This window comes from Balaenoptera borealis (assembly GCF_965194805.1).
Source record: "Balaenoptera borealis genome assembly, chromosome: 1".
NCBI classification, from domain to species: domain Eukaryota; kingdom Metazoa; phylum Chordata; class Mammalia; order Artiodactyla; family Balaenopteridae; genus Balaenoptera; species Balaenoptera borealis.
The window spans coordinates 43,303,840-43,330,030 of record NC_138860.1 but is presented as its reverse complement, the minus strand read 5'-3'; the positions used below and the strand labels follow the sequence as shown (position 1 = coordinate 43,330,030).

Below are 26,191 nucleotides of genomic sequence, written 5' to 3'. Positions count from 1 at the left end.
AATTATGAGTACCTTTCTTTACAACTTCTGGAAGTCCCTCTGGCTCAGACTCTGCGTCTTCTGCGTCCTCTGCAGGGTGAATACCACTTTTGACCGCTTTCCTGCTTTTTTTAGAAAATTTCTCTGGTGTAGAAGGTGTGGTTTCTCCCCCATCCTCCCGAATCCCACCGGACCTCTGCCTTTTGCCTGAAGCTTTATTTTGGCCAGATGATAACTTCTTTTCAGTAGCAGAAGGGACTGGGGATGGTGCTGGAACAACTGAATTCAGCGAAGGAGAACTTCGAAGATTAACTTTACATTGTTGTGAACTCAGACGGGCAACCTGTGTTTCTAACATCTCTTTGGCTTTCTCTAATTTCTCATGGCTTATAAGCAGGGAACAGTATTTATCCAGGTATTCGTCTGCCTCCTTGGTTTTTTCTTCAAGGGTTTCTTTCAGTTCTTTCATCTCAGTCATTAATTCATCAACATTAACATCCACAACAGTACCTGTCAAAAATAAAACGACACATCATTTGTAACTTGACGCTTCTCTGATTAACACTGGGCATCAATCAGCAAGCAGTTAACCTTAGACTTGCTTCTTGATTTTTTTTTTTTTGGGAAGAGTGGCAGAAGATCTATCTGTATACGTTCTTATAGTTCTTGTTTGGGAGGGATCATATCAACATACATATTCTAGTGATTTACATACTTATTGGGACAGCTTAAACATAACCCACCAAAATCTCAAACTCATACTTCAGCCAATCCATCAAACCTTCTTGTAGTTATCATATGACATCAAATGAATTAAATTATTACATCCCCGATTTTCCCCTGTCCATCCTTTCTATTGTAAGGGAATGAACAGTAAAAGTCGACAGAGAATATAAAGTCACTGCTGTAATGGCTTTGGGAGATAGGAAGGGGCCAGTGACAAGACAAGGCCAAAGAAGTTCTGAAAACCATTTGGAGGCAATGGAGGATCTGATGGACAAGGGCTTGAGGGATACTATAAGGGAAGAGGTCTCAGTAACTTATAGCTGCCTGGTTGGCACTGATTCCATTAGAGAAACTCCCTGGAGCCCCGATCCATTCTGAGTACTCTTCTCAGCAGGCAAGACTGTTGACCTCCCACCCGTGCCAATTTATGTATGGTCCAGAAGAGCCACTTATACTATGCTTGCCATCATCTATCCACACAGAAAAAGCATTCCACTCTGGGGGCATACATGGAGAAAAGTGACAGGAAGAGTTGTCATTTCTTTTTTATTTCACCTCCACACCCAAAAATATAGCCCTCAACCCTTCCATTTAGTTGACCCACCAGGATGGGCCAAGGACAACCAGAATCAGCTGTTTATAAATTACCAATGCCAGCTCAGATGCCAGTCTTCCTTTACATTAGAACTACATCATGGACATCCACATGAAAAACTCTTCTTGGAAAGGCTCGTTGGCAGAAGGGGCTACCAGTTCTTTGTATGTTTTATAGAACAGAAGATGCAATAATTCTATTTTTAAAATGCAGGCTTCATTCTGAATCCTATTAATGACCCCAAGCTAAGCACAAAATTCTGAAATTGGAAAATGGCTAACTGCTGAAAATCAGCATGCAGTCATAGAACAGGGCACTAACGACACTTCCCATGCAGACACACCATACGTGTATGATTCACTAGTGGAAGACAGTTTGGGTTCACTGATTTACCCAGTTAACACCCACCTGCTTTCTGTTTCTCTTGTGCAGCTTCAAGATGAGACACCTCTTTCTGCAACATCTCCTTTTCTTCTTCCAGCTGTTTACAGGATTTGATCAACAACTTTATTTTCCCCTGGGCACGATCGTTTTCCTTCTTCAACTTATCTGCATATTTTAGATTTTCCATCTACAAAACAGAAGTAATTCCACTTAAAACCTTGAATTGCTTTTCATATGCATATGGAAAAATAATAAGATATAATTAAGACTCATATGCTGTAAATTTAAGAACTATTATCTTCAAAACAATTCATCTTCTCTGCTCAGTGTCCTAAGTCCCCCCAGTAGACACTGTGGTTTTGTCACTCCCTTTCTTAGTATCAGCAAGCATCAGTCACAGTTCTTAATATAATGCCCTATTAAGTAGCCCAATATGTCTGTGTTTATCCAATAGGAATCACACCGGGAGGTAGGGGCCAAGGGTCCATGCACATATTCTTGGTAGGCCAAACACTCTAGATGACAGAATTGTTCCCTTTTGTGATCTGTGCTGTTGCACAATTTCAACACCTAAGATGGCATTTGTTTAGTCACACCAAGTGATACTACAGCTCACCACACAAATTTAAGGCCAAATGATATTACGGTTTACAATACAAATTTAAATTCTATAGCAGCTCAAACAAAAAGTGAATAGAATGGTGGCAGAATTATGTCATCAAGCACTTCTCAGTAGCACATGTTCACAGTTCCTTAAGCACAATTGCAAAATCAAAAAAAAGCTCTGAAAATGATTTCTAGGCAAAACTTGACTTGAACAGATATGAAGGAATTTATTCCTTTATTTATCCCACCTTGTAAAAATATTCATACATTTTGCTGTAGAAATATGAATTTGATTATGAAGTATTACCCCAAGATTCTGATGGGACATTATGTAATATGTGGCATATGCATTGCATTATGCAATATCTAAGAAATGCAGAATTGTAAAACAATCTAGCTCTAAGAGTTTCTGATAAGAGATCATGAACATATAAAGGCAGACCAAACTATTAAAAAAAAAAAAAGAAGAACCTGAGCATCACATTCATGTTACAAGTAGATTTCATTCCTTGCACATTTCACCTTGAAATAATTTATTAGCAATGTTGCAGTAAATCTGCACTTTCAGAACTTTCTATTTCTGATTCCAACAGTAATTGGATTAGAGATAGATTTAATTCAATTTCAACAATGCTGGGGCTTCCCTGGTGGTCCAGTGGGTAGCCCTCCACGCTCCCAATGCAGGGGGCCTGGGTTCGATCCCTGGTCAGGGAACTAGATTCCACATGCATGCCGCAACTAAGAAGCCCGTATGCCACAACTAAAGATCTTGCATGCTGCAATGAAGGTCCCACGTGCCATAACTAAGACCCAGAGCAGCCTAAATAAATAAATAAATAAATAAATAAAACAATGCTTATCAACTTCTACTTCATTAAAATTATATAAGATTTGTATAGACTCAACTAACAATGTACCATTTTGTACACAGCATATATATAAATAGACATTCCCCACAGTACAACTGTCGAAGATTAAAAAAAAGGAGAAAGTGAGTAAATTAAAACGTAGACCTGAAGCTACTTCTGTCTTGTTATTAAACCTAACATCTCTCATTTTGTAGCAACAGAACATTATTGATCATTAATATTATTTTGCACTTAGTTTGTATTTTATTGGTATATTTCCTTCACCTTGATAATTGTATAAGAGCTGTAAACATAAGAAATCTATGCCTAGTTTTCTGACCTTTACTGAAAAATATTTATTTTCCAGGTTCATATTTTACATTCTGGATGGTATTCGTTTTATGAAAAGAATTTTGTGGGTATCAAAACAGCCTCCCTCTCCAGGTAGAATTACTGTAGCACCTTCTACAGTCTAACAATACTGAGATTAGGGCTCACCTCCTTTTTTTTTTTTTTTTTTTTTTTCACACACACACACTGTATTTTATTTTTACAAGAGATAAATAGACTGACACCAAGCATTGTACATGGATGACCACAACAAAAGCAACAATGATTGCAATTACCAAACATGAAACACACTCATACTATGTCATAATATTGACCTTCAGTCCAGTAATCCTTCACTGTAACAGCTCCTTTACTTTGCAGTGAAAATTGATTTGTATATTCTTTGCCTCTGGGTCCTTGTGGGATTTTTTTTTTTTTTAAATTCAGACAGAAAGTCACACAAATTATACTCATCCTCATCAGTTCACTCAGTCCCATGTAATTAATTTTTTTTTATCTTGATCTTTTGTTAGCACTTTTATGAGTTCATCAGTTTTTCATTAGAGTTCTGAAAATGCTTATTCATTCAGTTCAGCAGTACAGTCAGTTACCAGAAACCTGTACTTGTCAGAGTCTTTTCCATGAATTTCTTGAAGATGAAACCCTTTTATAGGAACATATTTGCAAAATCATCAGAGTACACCCAGAACTGTCTGTAAATGACAAAAGACTTAAAAATGACCACGGTTAAAGATTTGATGAAAGTTCATAATAATGCAGTTGACAAGAAAATTAGTTATTTCTGAGATATACATTTTAAAGTAATAACTAGGATTATTACTTATAACCTTATACCAGAACATATAAGATTTTGAGAAATTTCATGCAATGTCTGAAACATTTATATTAACATATTTCCATACATATTTCCATACAAATACAAATATAAGATTTTTAGAAATTTCATGTAATGTCTGAAACATTTATATTAACATATTTCCATACAAATAACCCAATGAAAGTTTAGTATTAGTTGTTTTGTTTGTTTTTTTTATACTGCAGGTTCTTATTAGGCATCAATTTTATACACATCAGTGTATACATGTCAATCCCAATCGCCCAATTCAGCACACCACCATGCCCACCTCACCGCAGTTTTCCCCCCTTGGTGTCCATATGTCCATTCTCTACATCTGTGTCTCAACTTCTGCCCTGCAAACTGGCTCATCTGTACCATTTTTCTAGGTTCCACATACATGCATTAATATACGATATTTGTTTTTCTCTTTCTGACTTACTTCACTCTGTATGACAGTCTCTAGATCCATCCACGTCTCAACAAATGACTCAATTTCGTTCCTTTTTATGGCTGAGTAATATTCCATTGTATATATGTACCACAACTTCTTTATCCATTCGTCTGTTGATGGGCATTTAGGTTGCTTCCATGACCTGGCTATTGTAAATAGTGCTGCAATGAACATTCGGGTGCATGTGTCTTTTTGAATTACGGTTTTCTCTGGGTATATGCCCAGTAGTGGGATTGCTGGGTCATATGGTAATTCTATTTTTAGTTTTTTAAGGAACCTCCATATTGTTCTCCATAGTGGCTGTATCAATTTACATTCCCACCAACAGTGCAAGAGGGTTCCCTTTTCTCCACACCCTCTCCAGCATTTGTTGTTTGTAGATTTTCTGATGATGCCCATTCTAACAGGAGTGAGGTGATACCTCATTGTAGTTTTGATTTGCATTTCTCTAATAATTAGTGATGTTGAGCATCTTTTCATGTGCTCCGTGGCCGTCTGTATGTCTTCTTTGTAGAAATGTCTATTTAGGTCTTCTGCCCATTTTTGGATTGGGGCATTTGTTTCTTTGATATTGAGCTGAATGAGCTGTTTATATATTTTGGAGATTAATCCTTTGTCCGTTGATTCATTTGCAAATATTTTCTCCCATTCTGAGGGTTGTCTTTTTGTCTTGTTTATGGTTTCCTTTGCTGTGCAAAAGCTTTGAAGTTTCATTAGGTCCCACTTGTTTATTTTTGTTTTTATTTCCATTACTCAAGGAGGTGGATCAAAAAAGATCTTGCTGTGATTTATGTCAAAGAGTGTTCTTCCTATGTTTTCCTCTAAGAGTTTTATAGTGTCCAGTCTTATATTTAGGTCTCTAATCCATTTTGAGTTTATTTTTGTGTATGGTGTTAGGGAGTATTCTAATTTCATTCTTTTACATGTAGCTGTCCAGTTTTCCCAGCACCACTTATTGAAGAGACTGTCTTTTCTCCATTGTATATCTTTGCCTCCTTTGTCATAGATTAGTTGACCATAGGTGCGTGGGTTAATCTCTGGGCTTTCTATCTTGTTCCATTGATCTATGTTTCTGTTTTTGTGCCAGTACCATATTGTCTTGATTACTGTAGCTTTGTAGTATAGTCTGAAGTCTGGGAATCTGATTCCTCCAGCTCCATTTTTTTGCCTCAAGACTGCTTTGGCTATTCGGGGTCTTTTGTGTCTCCATACAAATTTTAAGATGATTTGTTCTAGCTCCGTAAAAAATGCCATTGGTAATTTGATAGGGATTGCATTGAATCTGTAGATTGCTTTGGGTAGTATACTCATTTTCACAATGTTGATTCTTCCAATCCAAGAACATGGTATATCTCTCCATCTGTTGGTATCATCTTTAATTTCTTTCATCAGTGTCTTATAGTTTTCTGCATACAGGTCTTTTGTCTCCCTAGGTAGGTTTATTCCTAGGTATTTTATTCTTTTTGTTGCAATGGTAAATGGGAGTGTTTCCATAATTTCTCTTTCAGATTTTTCATCATTAGTGTATAGGAATGCAAGAGATTTCTGTGCATTAATTTTGTATCCTGCAACTTTACCATATTCATTAATTAGCTCTAGCAGTTTTCTGGTGGCAGTTTTAGGATTCTCTATATATAGTATCATGTCATCCGCAAACAGTGAGTTTTACTTCTTCCTTTCCAATTTGTATTCCTTTTATTTCTTTTTCTTCTCTGATTGCCATGGCTAGGACTTCCAGAACTATGTTGAATAATAGTGGTGAGAGTGGACATCCTTGTCTCGTTCCTGATCTTAGAGGAAATGCTTTCAGTTTTTCACCATTGAGGATGATGTTTGCTGTGGGTTTGTCATATATGACCTTTATTATGTTGATGTAGGTTCCCTCTATGCCCACTTTCTGGAGAGTTTTTATCAGAAATGGGTGTTGAATTTTGTCAAAAGCTTTTTCTGCATCTATTGAGATGATCATATGGTTTTTATTCTTCAATTTGTTAATATGGTGTATCACATTGATTGATTTGCGTATATTGAAGAATCCTTGCATCCCTGGGATAAATCCCACTTGATCGTGGTGTATGATCCTTTTAATGTGTTGTTGGATTCTGTTTGCTAGTATTTTGTTGAGGATTTTTGCATCTATATTCATCAGTGATATTGGTCTGTAATTTTCTTTTTTTGTAGTGTCTTTGTCTGGTTTTGGTATCAGGGTGATGGTGGCCTCATAGAATGAGTTTGGGAGTGTTCCTTCCTCTGCAATTTTTTGGAAGAGTTTGAGAAGGATGGGTGTTAGCTCTTCTATAAATGTTTGATAGAATTCACCTGTGACGCCATCTGGTTCTGGACTTTTGTTTGTTGGAAGATTTTTAATCACAGTTTCAATTTCATTACTTGTGATTGGTCTGTTCATATTTTCTGTTTCTTCCTGATTCAGTCTTGGAAGGTTATACCTTTCTAAGAATTTGTCCATTTCTTCCAGGTTGTCCATTTTATTGGCATAAAGTTGCTTGTAGTAGTCTCTTAGGATGCTCTGTATTTCTGCAGTGTCTGTTGTAACTTCTCCTTTTTCATTTCTGATTTTATTGATTTGAGTCCTCTCCCTCTTTTTCTTGATGAGTCTGGCTAATGGCTTATCAATTTTGTTTATCTTCTCAAAGAACCAACTTTTAGTTTTATTGATCTTTGCTATTGTTTTCTTTGTTTCTATTTCATTTATTTCTGCTCTGATCTTTATGATTTCTTTCCTTCTGCTAACTTTGGGTTTTGTTTGTTCTTCTTTCTCTAGTTTCTTTAGCTGTAAGCTTAGATTGTTTACTTGAGATTTTTCTTGTTTCTTTAGGTAGGCTTGTATAGCTATAAACTTCCCTCTTAGAACCGCTTTTGCTGCATCCCATAGGTTTTGGGTTGTTGTGTTTTCATTGTCATTTGTCTCTAGGTATTTTTTTATTTCCTCTTTGATTTCTTCAGTGATCTCTTGGTTATTTAGTAACGTATTGTTTAGCCTCCATGTGTTTGTCTTTTTCACGTTTTTTTCCCTGTAATTCATTTCTAATCTCATAGCGTTGTGGTCAGAAAAGATGCTTGATATGATTTCAATTTTCTTAAATTTACTGAGGCTTGATTTGTGACCCAAGATGTGATCTATCCTGGAGAATGTTCCGTGCACACTTGAGAAGAACGTGTAATCTGCTGTTTTTGGATGGAATGTCCTATATATATCAATTAAATCTATCTGGTCTATTGTGTCATTTAAAGCTTCTGTCTCCTTATTTATTTTCATTTTGGATGATCTGTCCATTGGTGTAAGTGGAGTGTTAAAGTCCCCCACTATTATTGTGTTACTGTCGATTTCCTCTTTTATAGCTGTTAGCAGTTGCCTTATGTATTGAGGTGCTCCTATGTTGGGTGCATATATATTTATAATTGTTATATCTTCTTCATGGATTGATCCCTGGATCATTATGTAGTGTCCTTCCTTGTCTCTTGTAACATTCTTTATTTTAAAGTCTATTTTATCTGATATGAGTATAGCTACTCCAGCTTTCTTTTGATTTCCATTTGCATGGAATATCTTTTTCCATCCCCTCACTTTCAGTCTGTATGTGTCCCTAGGTCTAAAGTGGGTCTCTTGTAGACAGCATATATATGGGTCTTGTTTTTGTATCCATTCAGCCAGTCTATGTCTTTTGGTTGGGGCATTTAATCCATTCACGTTTAAGGTAATTATTGATATGTATGTTCCTATGACCATTTTCTTAATTGTTTTGGGTTTGTTTTTGTAGGTCCTTTTCTTCTCTTGTGTTTCCCACTTAGAGAAGTTCCTTTAGCATTTGTTGTAGAGCTGGTTTGGTGGTGCTGAATTCTCTTAGCTTTTGCTTGTCTGTAAAGCTTTTGATTTCTCCATCAAATCTAAATGAGATCCTTGCCGGGTAGAGTAATCTTGGTTGTAGGTTCTTCCCTTTCATCACTTTAAGTATATCATGCCACTCCCTTCTGGCTTGCAGAGTTTCTGCTGAGAAATCAGCTGTTAACCTTATGGGAGTTCCCTTGTATGTTATTTGTCGTTTTTCACTTGCTGCTTTCAATAATTTTTCTTTGTCTTTAATTTTTGCCAGTTTGATTACTATGTGTCTCGGCGTGTTTCTCCTTGGGTTTATTCTGTATGGGACTCTCTGCGCTTCCTGGACTTGGGTGGCTATTTCCTTTCCCATGTTAGGGAAGTTTTCGACTATAATCTCTTCAAATATTTTCTCTGGTCCTTTCTCTCTCTCTTCTCCTTCTGGGACCCCTATAATGCGAATGTTGTTGCGTTTAATGTTGTCCCAGAGGTCTCTTAGGCTGTCTTCATTTCTTTTCATTCTTTTTTCTTTAGTCTGTTCCGCAGCAGTGAATTCCACCATTCTGTCTTCCAGGTCACTTATCCGTTCTTCTGCCTCAGTTATTCTGCTATTGATTCCTTCTAGTGTAGTTTTCATTTCAGTTATTGTATTGGTCATCTCTGTTTGTTTGTTCTTTAATTCTTCTAGGTCTTTGTTAATCATTTCTTGCATCTTCTCAATCTTTGCCTCCATTCTTATTCCGAGGTCCTGGATCATCTTCACTATCATTATTCTGAATTCTTTTTCTGGAAGGTTGCCTATCTCCACTTCATTTAGTTGTTTTTCTGGGGTTTTTTCTTGTTCCTTCATCTGGTACATAGCCCTCTGCCTTTTCATCTTCTCTATCTTTCTGTAACTGTCTCCTTTTTTTTATAAAGAAAAAAGTTTTATGTTCCTTGCATGGAAAAGAAAAGGAGAACATACACATACGTGTACCTGACCAAGTGCTTGGTTCACCTTGATCTCCCCATAAGCCATGGTAAAGTGGGTTTGGTGACAGCAGTGAACCTGAAGACCAGTCATGCAAGACTGTCACCACCAAATTATTATGTACACCTGGAGGGGCCTGCCCTGATCTGTTATTGGCTTGATCTTCATATCCATCTCAAGAAATCTGACATCCTCTACTTTGAGAGGATTCACTGAGCAATGAATGAAGTTTATTCAAGCTATGGAACTGCAGGCTATCCTCTAATTTTTTTAAAAAACTCAGCAGACAACTGATGAATGATATTATTTATGATTACAAAAAACTTTTTTCATGAAAATTAAAATGAAAGCACTTAATTTCATACTGTTAAAACCACTGTTAGATGTATGAACCATTCTAAGTCATGAAGTAATGATAAGTGAACATACCTTGGTTTTCTTCAATTCTTCTAAAATCTCAGTGGTCACTTTCAAAGAATTATTGAGTTCTTCTTTGCTGGACTTTAAGAGGTCTATCTCCACCTTCTGTGAGCTGAGACATTCTTCCTTAGAAGTCAATTTCTCTCGATATGTCTGGATTTCCATTTCATACTAGGGCAGAAAAATGTTACTTTAGCCAGGAGGCTCAGGTGCAAATATTGTAAGGAAAACAAACAAAAAAGAAAACTGCTGTTCCGGGGACCATTTCAAATGGTCTTTGCAACTCCCTTACTATTCTACTCCAAGACGGAAATGTATTTTTAAAAAAATCAAGTCATAAAATAAGACATGTGCAAGTAACTGGGGGAAAGATAGGGAACTTAATAGGATGGGATGTTCACAGGATTATATGTCATAATAATAATGCAGAACACTGACCTTCTTGGAAAAAATGCCTCATCACCATGGTCAACACACTCTCTCCAGTTCCCCCAGTCACCAGACCACACATTTTTACCTGTTTGTTTATATCCAGAAGCAAAGCCTGGTGTTTCTTTTCAGCTTCCTGAAGCCGTAGCTGATATTCAGCTATTTCTTCTCTCATCTTCCCTTGCTTTTCCATCTGGTCTTTGTGTACACAATCCAAACTCTTCTTCAGTTCACTATTTTCTAGCATGAGCTCCTTCAGTTGACCCTAATGAGAAAAATAATAAAATCATGGGAAGATAATTAAGAACCTGGATATATATGTATCAACATCTAGAAAATATTGAATACTGAGTACTGGTTATATATATCAATATCTAGAAAATACTGAGTACTGAGTACTGTCTTGCCTGTCATAGTGTACAGGCAAGACAATCTATATAGAATTAGTGCTATAATCCTTAGCAATGTACAGTCGACACTCTGTTTCCCCACATTTCACATTCACTGATTCAACCAACTACAGAACAAAAATATTCCAAAACACAAATTCCAGAAATTTCCAAAAAGCCAAACTTGAATTTGCTGTGTACCAGCAACTTTTTACACAGCATTAACATTGTATTTACAACTATTTAGGTAGTATTAGGTATTTTAAGTAATGTAGAGATGACTTAAAGTATACAGGAGGTGGTGTGCAGGTTATATGCAAACACTATGCCATTTTATATAAGGGACTTGAGCATCTGCGGATTTTGGAATCTGTGGAGGGCCTGGAACCAATGCCCCGTGGATACCAAGGGATGACTGTATTCACTTTAAATGGCGATTTCACCTCCAGTGGCAATTTCCTTTGCTCCAGCCCAAGGTTACATCCATGGGGAACATAGAATCTCTGAAACCTTGACTTCGCTACTGAAACACTCTGGACCAAACCCTCCTAGGCTCCCAGGCTCACTTATTTAAGTACTTCTAGTGCAGTAATTTCTTGACTTCATCAGCAGTATCACCACCACCTTCACACTCAAGCCCCTCCAGACTTACGTTTTCTTCCTTGGCCAGCTTAGGTTCCATCTTCTATCAGTTTAAGAATTTCCTTCCCAATGCCCCCCACCCTTCTGCCCTTCTCTCCCTTCACTGTGCAGGACTATCAACACTGCAGCCCTAGAGGTATCTGGCTTCTCCGTGCCTGACCCCAAACAGCTGTTTCTATACGTGTTTATATACATGCTGTGTCCACTTCCTCATCAACCATTCACTCCTCAACCCACTCCAACATGCTTTCATCCCAGCTCCTCCTGAAATGGCTTTTCACGGCGTCATTAAGCTCCATGTTGCAAACCCAAGGAGCATTCTTCAGCCCTCATCTCATGCGACCTCCAAGTAGAATCTGCTGCCGCTGACCACTCCTTCGGTCTTGAGAGAGCCTGCATGTGTGGCTTCTAGAACATGACACTCTCCTGGTTTGCCTCATCTTGTCTTCTCAGTTTCTCTGCTGGCTCTTCCTCCTCCATCTCACCCTACATGCTGGAGGGCATCTGGGCTAGGCCCTGAGCCATCTTCTCTTCTCCATCTATATTTTCTACCATTCCCATAATTTTTAAACACTACCTATATTCTGAACTAGCCAAATTCATGTATCCACCCTAAACGTTCCCTTCAATCTCCAGCCTCATGTATTTGGTGTCACTTTAGATTCTACTCCAGTTCTCTACCATGCCTTTCTACTGCTCCAACCTTCTTTCCTATTATTTTCCATCTGACTCAAGGCACAATGGCTTCCTTTCCATTTCTAAAATGTAGAAAGATCTTTCTAATTTCAGAGATGCTATCACACTGCTTTCTAGACCTAGAAGGCTCCTTTGTCTGCCCTGTTCTTCACATGGCTGACTCCTTGCCTTGCACGTGACATTCTCTGACCACCCCATCTAAATTAGGTTCCTCCTTACCCCACACTCCACTTCCCAAATATTCTGCAGTGAAGAATCTTGCTTCCTTTATAGCACTTAACAGTTTATGATTATTTGATATATTTCCTATTTAATGATTTATTGTATGTCAAGATGGTAAGTTCTATGAGTGCAGGAAGAACCACAGGACAGCTATCGCTCACCATTCTATCCTCTGACCTTAGCCGTGTTTATAGAATGAATAAAGCCATTGCAGACTAACACACTCATATGTATGGCCTTGAGGCTAAACACATAGCTTTCCTTTTTAGTAGAGCCTATAAATGAAAGACAAATAACAATATACTTGGGATACTCCCAAGCTGCTCAGTACCAAAGGAGATTTTAGCAGACGCAGGACTCAAATATTATCCATAGGAACTCCTTCCACACAGCATTGCCAGAAAATTCCATGAGCCAGTTGCTGAGATTAAATGCCAAAACTTTTCAATTTTCATTAGATTAAATACCACATTTAAAGAAAAGCACTAACTTCCCCAACTCCTTATACAGGCCATTACAAATATCGTTTCAACTTTTTTTGATTACTCTGGGTCATAATCACAATTATATCTTGCTGTCCTTTTCTGAGAATTACTTAGGGATGAAGTTGCACAAGGACTACATGAATATAGGAGTGTTTACCATTTGCACGCATGGTAGCTGCTACCTAAGACTTGGTGTTAAGAGATTCAGGAGAAAGCGCATGAATCAGCCATGTCTATTAGGGAAACAGCAGTGGGGGCGGCAGCCCAAATGCTATAGTTCTGCCACAACCTGCCCTAAAATAGCACCCCAAGACTGCTCCAACTTTACATCTTACTATGACTTTCTTTCTGTTACTTTGTTAGTTCTTTGCAAGATCAGTGCATTTGTCTCTAGCAACGTTCTGGCTTGTAATCTGTGGCAGGCTAGGACAACAGCCTACTGAAAGTGGCATGAAATCCATTTCTGGTATGTGTTAATGTAGTTACAAGGGTCGTCTTCTATGAAAGAACTATTTGGGCTCTGTGACAGGTATTTCCATGTGTTCATGGGCCTTGCCTGACTCTTTCCGGGCTCATGACAGTGCTGGATGGCGAAAATTACTGCAGGTCTGATCATGACATAAGCTTGGGTTACTCTTTTCAAAAGCTAAAAAAAAAGTTTGGTACATTACAGAAGGTCTTACAAAAACAAACAAGGAGAGAGTGCACAAGAATTATCAGAGGAGTGTAATGAATCTGTCACAGAGAAACTTACTTTTCTGCTCTTTATTTCTTCTGACACTAATTTTAAATCTTCAGTTAGCCTGTTTTTCTCCCTACTAAATTCTTCTTTCAGCTCCGTCGTTTTCTGTACCATCGCATGCATTTCCTTCTGCAGCTCAGTTTCCTTCACAGTCATTGTGTTTACCTGAAATTTCGTCTTCGTTAGGATCTGCTTATGGTTGTCTGTTTGATCAAATTAATCACTCTTATACAGCATATTCACGACATTCGCTTTAGCTTCCAATAATAAAATAAAACCCAGCTAATCCTCCCTTTACTAATCCACTCAACTAATGTTCTCAAAACCTACTGGTAAGCTTACCTTTTCTTCTCTGCAAGATTTAATAAAAGACAACAATAAGGAAAGGAATGACAAAGAAAGATAATATTACCAAGTCTTAAAATCCTTCATAGAAGTAATGATTTGAATTAAACTTAAATATCAGAGAATATTGTACGAGGCAGTGACTTAATCTATCAGCTCTTGGATCTCTTACTAATTCTCCAATACCATGCTAAAATGCAAGAAACATGACTATGATTCGTTAAAACCAGTTAAAGCAGTATTATTTACATTCGTCCCTATATCAGATTGAAACAGCCTGGTATAGTTTGTCTAATTGTCTCCACCCATAACTGCCATACAAAAACTTGAAATTCTTGGAAAATAGAGAGGTATGACTGATTGTATTTTCTGGACAGTCTCTTAATATTTGTCCAGTAAAAACTTAATTTGAAGGAATCACTTTCCTAGGTCAGTAAGTATAGGGCAAAAACTTAATTTTTCTTTAATAATTGAGCTTCCAGATGGCAGATTTTCCCTTTAAACATCAGCTAACAGAACAGGAGACTGCCTGAAGAGAAGGTACAAAAGAGGGGCTGAAAGCATAAAAATCCCCAGGACATGCCCTGGGAGCCATGAGGGTTCTATCGGTTACAATCGTATCAGTATCTTTAATAGTTCTTTCTCCTAAAGGCAAAAAAAGGCAGGGCAGCAGCAAAGGGGATCCCTACTGATTCTAACTGATATCTGTTATACTCTCTACAGCAGTGGTTCTCAACTGAGTATGGGTATGGGGGCTACTATTCTGATGTACTGTGAGAAAGGAACCACACACAACCCAAAAGCTTCTGCCCTGTCCAGGTGCCACAGTGAAAACCATGCCAGTCCATAGAAGTGCCCCATGGAAGTGTGTGCCAAAGCAAAGGGTCACCACTGCTGGAGCCAACTCAATGTACCCACAGTTCAAGACCCCAAAATTTAAAGCCTTTACAAAGTTTGGTCCAATACTGCAAACACTGTCCAGAAGGAAACAGAATTCACACAGTGGTTGACCCTCCCGCATGACAACACATTCAAATGTAGAGATAAAGCCACTTACTTTTTCAACAAAGGACATTTTTTCCATTTTTGTCAATTCAAGCGCTTTCTCCAGATCCTTGGAAGAATTCTGCAGAGCTTCTAAGGCATCCTGCAAAGTGTCATTTTTGGATTGCAGCACTTGGGTCTTCTGCTCCAATTCCACCATCAGATTTTCCAGTTTTGTTCTTTGCTCCTCCCAAAGTTGCTGTTCTCCTTCCATCTGGGACAGTTTAGAGACCAGCTGCTCTTGGTCTTGAATATGATTTTTTAGTATCCTGATTTCTTCATCCTTTTTCTCTAGTTTCTGTTTGCCATCTTCTACTTCTTGAATGAGGCCATTCACAGAAGACTGCAAAAGCATGTAATTACTTTTGGCCTCATCAAGGCCCTGTAGCAGTTGAGCCTTCTCATGTTCAAGGGAATCTACCTGACTACTCAGGCTCTGTTCTTCCACCTTCCAGGTCTCCTGGTCATCACACAAGGCTGCTACTTCCTCACTTAGCTCTTTCAGTTGTGTTTGCAGTATCTCCACCACAACTTTAGATTCTTCTTTCATCTCTTCTTTTTCTTGCTCTTTTTCTTGCAGTAGATTTTCAAATGAAGAGTTTAATGTTTCTAATTCAGACACTCGACCTTGCTCTTTTTGTAATTCTTTTGTCAGATCTTCTTTTTCTGACCTTGTATTGACAAGATCTAACTCCAAAGCTCTCAGATTTTGGGCCATCTCCTCTATTTTTGCTTTCAGGGTCTCTACCTCTGCTTTGGACTTCTCAGCCTCAAGAATCACATGCTCTTGGTTTTTTCCTGATACCTCTAGTTCTCTTTCAAGGTTCTCAACTGTATCCTTAAGCAAAGCTGCCTGATGCTCACTTTCCTTCAGTTTTTCTAAGATATGGAGCTGCTTCCTTTCATTAGTATCTAGGTGGACTTTCAGCTTTCCAATGTTATTTCTCAGCTGATGTACTTCCTGCACTGGGGAGTCCAGACTCTGTTCTTCCACCTTCCAGGTCTCCTGCTCATCACACAAGGCTGCTACTTCCTCACTTAGCTCTTTCAATTGTGTTTGCAGTATCTCCACCACAGCTTTAGATTCTTCTTTCATCTGTATTTTCTCTCGCTCCTTTTCTTCTAATACATTTTTCAATGAAGAGAGTAACGTGTGTAATTCAGACACCTGACCTTGTTTTTCTTGTAGTTGTTTCACCAGATTTTCTTTTTCGGACCGTATGGTGACAAGGTCTAAATCTAAAGCTTTCAGGCTTTCAGTCATCAATTCTATTTGTGTTTTTAGGGTCTCCACCTCTGCCTTGGAATTCTCAGCATCAAGAATCACCAGCTCTTGGTTTTCTTCTGCCATATGCAATTCCCTTTCCAGGGTCTCAACTTTATCCTGAAGCGAGTCGTTTCTACGCTCGCTTTCTTTCAGTTTCTCTGAGACGTGGAGCTGCTTCTTTTCATCGGCCTCGATGCGGACCCTAAGTTTCTCAATGCCTTTTCTCAGCTGGTGCACTTCCTCCTGCGTTGAGCTCAGCCTCACCGCGACCTCGCCTTTCTCCATCAGTGCAGCCTCCAAGGCCTTGGCGACGGTCAGCTTTTCATGCTCCAATTCACTCAGTTTCGTCTGCAGGCTCTCGGATTCCCTTACGAGTGATTCTGTCTCTTTATTCAGTTGTCTGATTTGGTTTTCCAGCTCACTTCTTACCAAAGACAGTGCCTGAGAGTCCTTTTCCAAACTCTGCAGCTGCTCTTGGAGATGTAGACACTCATCTTGATGAGATTCGAGCTCTCGTATTTTCTCCTTCATCTTTTCAGACATCTGATCCAGCTCTTGATTTTCTTTTGACAAAGTATCTAATTCTCCACGAAGCTGGTCTCTCTCACTTGTGACCACCAAGAGTTCTTCCTCAAGACAGGTTATAAATTCCTGCTTATTTTCATTGTCTTTTTCTAAAAACAGCTTCTCTGTTTGAACTACCTCTAAGTTGGCTTCCACAGAGAGGGCCTGATGCTCTGTGCTACCTCTCTCAGCTTTCATCCTCTGCAGCTCATTTTCCATACTGAGACATCTCTCTCTCCAGTTGTTGGTCACCTTGGCTACCTCGTCTTCAATACCTTCATGTGACAATTTACCTGTGCCCATTTCTAAGTTAGAAGTGAGGCCTCCCGAACTTTCTACTCTCTGGTTATCACGAGAAAAGGATTCCAATTTTTCACTGAAATCTGATTTTTCTTTCTTAAGTTCCTCAACTAGTTTTTCCAATTCTATACATGCTTCAATCTTGGTAGTTAGTTGTACTTCCTGTAAATTGAGTTTTGAGTCTAACTCCTTGATTTCATTTAGCAAGCTTTCAACTTTTTGGTCACGTTCCTTTATGCCATGAAGTAATCTCAAATTCTCATTTGATGTCTCTTTTACCTGCAGTTGGAGATTCTGAATGGTTACCTGATTCTCCAGAAAATCCATAGGTACCGAAGCATCAGGACCGGAAAGTGACAATTCGGAAATGCATTCTGAACAGCCCTGGGTTGTGTCTTCCACTGGGGTCCCATGACTGGTTTCTGGGGACTGCTCCCTGGACCATTCTCCTATAAGTTTGATTGCACTCGTCTTAGTTATTTTCTCCATCTCTAGACTGAGGTCCTGCTGAACATCTTTTTCACAAATCTGATGAATCTCATGCTTTGGTGTCCTCTCTTTAGTTTCTGCAGTATATTCTTCTGATTCTCTTATGTCACAGCTATTGTTTCCACCCCGAATGGCCTGTAGTTGTAAGATATAATGAGAAGGCACTTTATTTTTCAAGAAGAATCAAAATAGAATAAATCGGCTGAATTATAGTATTATTTTTGAGAAACTGGCTACTTGCTTCTGCTAAACACATCTCTTCAAAGGGCATTCTTCCCACCAAATTCACCTCTCTCCGTCCAAATATTCAACACAATTAAACAAACATTCAGTAAGTGTTCTCTATGGGCAAGGTACTGGGTATTTATCATGAAGACAAACCCTTCAGGGTCAGTTACATGATCATCTAAATTGTGATGTAGTTAGTTACATTTCAAAATTTTTTCCTTGCTAGCAATATGCTAGGTAACCTAAATATGAAATTTTCTTTGGGATTATCAAATAAGAGGCTAACAAATTCCACATAAAATGGTCAGCTTCCATCTTCAGCATTTATGATATCCTTCGACAAGAGAAGGCAGTAGGGTTTCATGACCAGATTCCCAGCCCAAGGACTTAATCACAGATCCAGCACTTACTATATTCTTGGATAAATCACATGTTTGAACCTCACTTTCTCTTCTCTGTAAAACAGGGATCTGCTACTTTGACTACAACCGCTGTCACCTCTCACCTGCCCTCCCTACCTTAGAGAGGTAGGGGGAGGGAATTAAGTGAGACTCATTGTCTGTACGCCATTATTAGTTTAGCTGGTAGACTAGAAAAGAGAAAGTTATAAGTAACTGAACAATTTCATATTCTATAAGGAAAGAAATGTCTCTTTGAATGACTGATATCAAATCATAGATTTGATATCCAAATTTGTATCCAAGCAAATTGTCAGAAAAGTATTAGAAATACATAATAAACTCCAATATTTAGGTTCATGACTATAACTGTAATGTTAAAAACAGTCTGAAAAGGGCAAGAGAGGTTAAAATTCATATCACCTTACCATTCCTAAGTTCCAATTTGATATTTAATGTGCTTTATTAACTCACAAAGAGTGAAAACACACAGACGTCCTGAAGAACATGCTCTGACTCTGTAACATGATTTTCTCTAGGAGTCTTTAAAAAACATCTTTAGTAATGTCCAATATAATAGTGTTTAAAGATAATCATGATAGAAATGTACTCCCCAAATAAAGTTGTCTCACTTTCCTAAAGTTCTGGTTTATTTTTTCAAAACTTTGTTATATTTTGTTCTTATGTCCTTGAACCCTAAAAATATTTTAGTTTAGATTTAATGTCGATGTCAATTCAACAAACATTGATTACGTGCCTACTAGGCACTCGATTAGAGAAATAGCATGTCAATCGCACATACTTACATCTTCTATGTCGGAGCCAAGCAGAGACCGAGAGCTTAAGTCCAGACCTTGAAGCTGGAGTCGTGCTACTTCGAGCTCAAGTGTAAGGTGTTCCGTGTGTTTCTTTTCTGCCGCCAACTTGGACTCCATCTCTGCTGTCACACTTGTCAGCTTCTGCTGCCACTGTTCATTTTCTGACAAATACTGCTTCCTGAGACAGTCAAGCTCTTCCCTTGAAGAACTTAGTAACCGTTCGAGTTCTTCAATTTCCTTATTTTTCGTAATCCCTTGACTTTCAATTTTCTCTTCTAGCTTCTTGAAGGACTGCAGGTACATCTGACAGACAGTCTCAAGTTCTTCAATGCTCCTCACCGGGGCAGAGGGGATTTCTTTCTCAGTCAGATTCTCCTCCTCCAGACTACTGCAAGAGACCTCCTCTACACTGGACTTGTTTGCCAAAACAGTCCTGTCTAAAGTATTCAAAAGGGATGTTTCTCCCATATGCTCTAAAAGATCTTTGTAAAAAGAGGATTCTATTGCATTACCAGGGCTGTCAGTCACACCAGAGAGTGACAAGGACAGTAAATGCTTCTCCCCGGGTTCTGGCATCACCTCCTTTACCAAGTCGCCTTGAGAGTTTCTCAGACTCGTGGACAAGACTGAATTTTCAGCCTTTAATGTGTCGATGTAGGACTGTAGCTCTGACATCTTAGAGCTCATCTGACAGTGCTGATCATGTAAAATTTTGTGTTCACTCTGTAAAGATGAGAATTTCTCCTGTAATTCAGCAAAGTGCATGTGAACTTCTTTGTTTGACACTGTCAAGTGCTCATAGGAATTACTGTCATCCAAAGGATTTAAGGACACAGACGTCTGCTCATCTTGCTGTTCACCAAATTCACTTTCTGGCGTTTCTTTCACTAACTCACCTTGGAGAAGTCCATTTTCGTCATTTAATATTTTAACTTCATTTACTAGTTTCCCTACCTCTTCTGCCATTTTGCTAGTTGCTGTGACACATTCTGATCTTGAGTCATTCAGCTCAGATATGAGTTCAAGCTTTTCCACCTGCAACGCCTCACACATCTTCTCTAACTCGTCCAGCTTGTTCATTGCCGTCTGTAGAGAGCACTGCAGGTGGGCATTGTCCTGCTGACTGGTTGACAACTCGTGAAGCACTGAAATATATTTTTCCTCTGGATCTATTTCAAAGTTTCCAAGGCCGCTAATATCTTGTGACTGAGTGCCTTGTTGCACATCTCCAGTTTCTAATTCTCCTCTAATTTGTAATTTGTGATGTAGGTACTCCTCCTTCTCACTCTCCTGAAGTTTTAATTCCATGTTTCTCACTTTAGTTTCTACTTGTGCCAGTTGCGCATTATAAGTGTCTAGAGAAGCATCTTTAACTTCAAGGTCCATCGGAAGTTGAACGTGACATGTATTTATCTTCCTCTCTGCTACTTTCACAGAGTCTTGAATTGGTTCCAATTCTAGATGCTGATGCTCATGTTTCGTCTTCATTAATTCCATCAGGTGCTCCTTCTCTTGTAATAAGGCATTAACTTCCTGTTGCATTTTACTTTGTTCTTCCTTTAAAGTCATGATTTCTTGCTTTAAACCATCAGCCTCCCTCTCGGAATTGCTTTGGATATCTGTAATCTCAGATCTCAGGGCTTGCTGCACTGTCTCCAACTCTAGTATTAAACTCTGGTTTCTTTCTTCAGCTAATGCTAATTGCGATAAAAATGCTTGGTGTTCCCTTGCAAATGTTTCCTTTAGCTGTCCCAGTTCATTTTTTCTATCTTCACAAACACTCGTGCATTCATTCAGCAAGCATTCTAATTTAGAGTTCTTTTCCTGCTCTGCTTTATATTTTTCACTAAGATCCTGAAATGCATTTCCTGTTTCTTCACATCTTTGGAGTAAAGTAAGTCTTTCTTGTTTGTACTGGTTAGATAGCTCTGAAATGCTTTTGTCTCTTTCATCTATACAGTTTGAAAAACTCTGAGTTTTTTGGAGCAGTTTCATCTTCTCTTGGGTTAAGGTTGCATTAATTTCCTTGAGAGTCCCATTCTCTTGGGTCAGCTCTTCAATGTCCTTTTTATCAAGAGAAATGATGGAACTCATTTCCTTTTTCTCCAAGCTCAGAGTTTCAGACAAAAGTTGTAGCTCCTTTAGAGATTCCTGAAGTAAATCGTTGCTCTTTTTTAATTCTTGAATCTCTGCCTGCTCAGTTTCTAATTTTTCATTCAAAAGTTGCAACTCTCTTTCCTTGCTCTCCAAGGCAACTAAAGTTTCAACAACAACATTCTGATGAACAGAAGTGTCTTCTTGTAACTTACTAATTCGCTGACTTGTTTCAGCCACAAAACTTTGATGCATCTGTTCTGCTTTCATGAGATTTTCTTCAATTTCTCCTTTGATTTGCACCAATTCTTCACACTGCTTTTGCAGATCTGAGTTCATCTGCTTTTGAGACTCTAATGAAAATTCAAGAGAAATGACTCTGTTTTGTAACATGGATGAGCTTTTTGGACTTTGGTCTGTTTCTAAATGGCATTTGCTCCTTTCTGAAGGCACACTTTCTTGTTCTTCAGTTATATTTGCAAAGGAATTATTCACTGCAGACTGCTGTTCAAATGCCAAAAGACTTCTCTGATGAGACTCATTTGTCACCACAGAGGAATCTCTGGATTTTAGCAGATCCCTGAGGCTCTCAGATTCAGCATGCAAGTCTTGGTAACGCTGGTCTTTGTCCATTATTTCACTTGAGAGTAACTGAAGCTTATCTTCAAGATCTTCAACTTGCCCGGTAAGCTGAGAAATTTTCAAACACATATTTTCTATTTCCTTCTCATGTTTCTGATCTGAGAACTCGGCTTTCTGTTGTAGTTCTCCATAAGCTTGCTTCTGTGTCTCTGCCTCTGCAGTCTTGCTGTCTATCACGTTGTGAAGGTTCCTGATCTCGACGTTTAGATTTTCTCTTTCCATCTCCAATGTTCTTACCCTTTCATTGTATTCGTGACTTTTTATTTGTTGTGTCTTAAGACAGGTTTCCAAGTGATTAATTTTACTCTGCAAGCTTTCCTTTTCTGATTCCATCTGATTTAAAAGTTGTTCATTTTCACTTTTCCAGCGAGAAAACAGAGTTTTCTCTTCTTTCAATTCTTCATATTCTTTCTTCTTTAATTCCAAAGCACTCAATAAAACTTCGGACTCTCTCTCTGTTTTGCTTAACTTTTCATTCAGCTGTTCAATGTGATGTTCCCTTTTCTTCAAAAGGTCTTGAGAACAATCTCGCTGCTTTTCCAGATCAGCCAAGGCAAGCTTCAGTTTCTCTAAAGTCAAGGAATTCTCTTGCTGATTTATTTTTTCTTGAAGATCTCTTAACATGGTTTCCTGAGAAGTATTCTTAGCTATTAAAAAAAAAATTTTTTTAAGTTGTCATGGTTTTAATAAATATTTACTCTACAAGAATTCTAAACTCTAAAAAAAAAAAATCCAAACAAACTAACAGCTTCTCAAGTCCTGTAAAAACTGGCATTATTGCCTGCATACCTCCTTGAAAGTAGATCACCTGATAATTATCTAAGCTTATATAAAGACAATGAGAAAATGGTCCTTTCAGGATGGCAGTACATTTGTTTGTCTTCTTTCTCAGCAGCTTAATAAAGTGTTGTTGTATAAAATACCAAGGGATTATTTTCCTAAGCACATGAAACTTTCTTTTATTCTTTTTCCTTGTATGTGTTTATGTATATGCATACTTTTGCCCTTTGGAAATACTTATTCAAGGAGAGAAAAGTGTGACAAGAGCAGCACTAAAATGGAAATATCTCAGGAATACTATGGAGTATTCCGGATTTCTCAGAAAAGTAAATAACTTCTTTGCCATTTTAGCCAAAAAATCCATAGGATCAGGCATAAGTACTAGAGTATAAAGTGCTACAGGGAATTATACTCAATATTTTGTAATAACTTATAAGGGGAAAAAAATCTGAAAAAGGATATATGTGTGTGTGTGTGTGTGTGTGTGTGTGTGTATAAAAAACACAATCACTGTGCTGTACACCTGAAACTGACATGTAAATCAACTATACTTCAACTAATATATATATATCTTAATAGTATATGGTGCTATATATCAGTAACTCTCGAGGCCTACGTGTGACTATCACTGAGAAGCAATATCCCCCCACATCCCAGCCCCTCAGAGTGAGGGTGGTGCCTGTGAAGATGAGAATCATCAGGAAGACATCACAAACTCCATTACCACCTGTCCTCTGCCTAAAAACTCCCCTCTGCCCACCGGCCCCTCCTAGTTGAGAATAACCACACTGCTTTCATTCAACAATGATGGGAAGGCTTCCCAAGTATGTTGAGGAAGAATAAAAGTTGAGAATCTCAATAGTAGATGAAAAAGGTAGCATGTATTATAAACTCAGATGTAACTAGAAATCATTCCTATTTTTAGCCCCCTAATCTCAGGCTACATACTGAGAGTGGAAGGCTGGTGGAGACAGCACCACAGGGGATATCAATCCACTTTGCGTGTGAGGACCTCAAACAATGATACTGATGACCAACACTGAAAAACGCCCTAACCCTTTCTTTTCCTATAGTTTTCTTTCACAAAAGCTGAAGATTGACATTTCTACCTCCTGCCATGGAAAAATTGAAAGCTGTCTTAGGGAGACTGGAATTTAAAAAGAAAACAGTCACAGAGAAGTGTGACACCCATTCCACAAGTCAAGTTAAAAGAAATCCAAGATGTGCAAATACCTCAGGGGAGAACATAAATGTAAGTAAAGACTCAAGGCACATATACATAAATGTGAAACAAACGGTGGATTCATTTGGTGTATACAGCACCATTCTATGGCTATACAGAGAGTAAGGAAATAAAATCATTCAGTCAAGTAAGCCATCCCCAAACAATGGTCACTAAGGGCTGGGAAAACATGCATTTAACATAGGATTTTCCATTATAAGGGAAATGGTGATGGGTAAGAAGATGCGCCGTCTGGATGTAACTAACAGACACACTTGAGACACAAAATAGCACTCTGGGGCGAGAGACAGCCCCGACAATTTACTTTTGTGTGGAAAATATTTACCCTTCTGGTTTCAAAGTGCTGAAAACCAGGCATCTGGGGACTCAGTGTGTTCCAGTAAAAAAAAAAAAGTCCAACTATCACTCTGGAAACGAAAAAGTGGAAAAGCAAAAACTTTTTCCACATCAACTGCAGGCATCTCTCTGGGAGAAGATATGGAAAAATTCAAAGAAGCTTCTAATGATATCCATCCTCCTTCGTGGGAACATTAGCCTAGAGAAAGAACTCAAAAACGCTACGTTTACTCACCCCTCATTTCTTCTGCAAAGTTCTGGCTCTGACTCAAACGCTGCTTGGCCTTCTTCAGTTCTTCCTCCAGGTGGCAGACTTCTCTGGCCTTTTGCTCAGACTGACTCTTAAGGAGGCTGTTTTCCCTCTTCATTTCCTAAAGCACAGGTTTAGTTAGTTATCACCCAAGCAGATGCTCAAGCAGCTTAGGACTTCTGCATTGGTGAGGGTCCCTAATGGGACTGTGTGTGTATCTCACTAGGGGAGGAATCACACTTTCCCTTTGAGCAATGAAGTTCCATAGTTTTACTTCAATAAAATGATTTTATAAATAGAAGTCAAAAGCACAAAACCCAAAACGGATGATAATCTTTTTACTTCAAGAAATATATTTTTTGAACTTTCTGTATGTCCCTATGGTTGTGAAAGTGTTCGTTCATAAAGGAAAACCCTATTTACAAGCTCCCCAAAGACACAAATGCTCCAAGTTCCCATCACACCTGAATGACGAAATATATCTTTGCAAAGTTCTGAGGTGCTATCGAACCAAAAAATTCACTTGACAAATTTTGATGTTTCGTTGTAAAACCATCTTAAGGTTCACTGTTATGGGAATGTCTTTATGAGTAAAATTACCTTTAATAAATGTTTATTAAGAAAGTCTGCAATGTAAAGATGTTGGAATGGGCATTATGAAAGATGCAGCTACAAACTAAGAGAGTCTCTGCCCCCAGGACCAGGTACCCGCCAGTGGGGGAAGATGTAACACCAATCACTTAATACACACCAAGATGCACTACATCCTCAAGAGAGATGAAGTGTGCTATGGGAAATCAGAGGGCTGGAGCATGGAAGAATTAATTCTAGGTGGAGGAATCTGAGATTTCACAGTGAAAACAGGTCCTTTGGGTACCTGATTAAATGAAGGACCCATGCATCGATGTGCCATAGAGTAGCAGAGACACATATGCAGCCCCATTCTATTTTCTAGGGAGACCTGTCTATTTTTCTGAGTCTTAAAATGAAGCAATATTTGCATGCCGAATAAAAATGCTTCTTATTAACCACATGACTTGCATAATAAATATTATAAATCCTCTATCCATATTCCTCAACCTGCTGTTCAACCTTCAATGATATTACAGCTCAGCTGATAAGTATTTCAACCTATATTATATGCCACCCTCTGGACCACTGGGAATTGGCATATATCATTACAAACTGACAGAATCAAGCAACTCCCATCCTTGGTGGGGGCGGTGGGATTCATAAGCCTGACTTTAAAACACACACACACACACACACACACACACACACACACACACACACTTAAAAAATATCCCTCTGAAAAGCTGAAAAGTAGGGGAAATTTTTGAATCTTAAAGAAACAATTAAGACCCATCCTCCAAAACTCTACTGCACTGTTGGAAAACAGATGGCCCTGGCAATTCAGTGCTGGAAGCCTGCCTTCAATTATCAGTCTGGTTACTACCAGCAGATGGGTACCAACATAGCAAAGCCAAATTCAAGAAGAGGGAGAATCTGGCTGGTAGAAAGCACTTGAAAACTTGCTGGCAGCTGCTGTATTCATGTATATATGTTCATTTCATCATCAAAATAAGACAGAGTCCGTTACAGTTATATTTCTGTCTCCTTTGTCCTGATCCTGCCTCCTTTCCATGAGCTCAACTGACAAGCTATCAAATTAAGAGATCAACCAGAACTAAAAGCCCGCTCCAACTCGTCTCAAGACTGACGTTCATACCAGCCATTGTGAAATTCTGCAAAGAATGATCACTAAAGTGCAATGATGTTACTGAC

General features: G+C 38.5%; 1 protein-coding gene across 1 annotated transcript in view; it reads right to left on the bottom strand.

Annotated features, from left to right (window-relative positions):
* CENPF (centromere protein F) overlaps positions 1-26,191 on the bottom strand; it is a 77,229-nt gene that overhangs the window by 19,403 nt on the left and 31,635 nt on the right. The window contains exons 11-18 of the mRNA XM_082398957.1: positions 24,392-24,527; positions 19,050-22,444; positions 15,011-17,752; positions 13,621-13,773; positions 10,521-10,697; positions 10,013-10,174; positions 1,709-1,871; positions 13-489 (exon numbers count right to left, since the gene is read on the bottom strand). Coding sequence (XP_082255083.1) covers positions 13-489; positions 1,709-1,871; positions 10,013-10,174; positions 10,521-10,697; positions 13,621-13,773; positions 15,011-17,752; positions 19,050-22,444; positions 24,392-24,527 — 7,405 coding nt within the window. The remainder of the gene's footprint in view (positions 1-12; positions 490-1,708; positions 1,872-10,012; positions 10,175-10,520; positions 10,698-13,620; positions 13,774-15,010; positions 17,753-19,049; positions 22,445-24,391; positions 24,528-26,191) is intronic.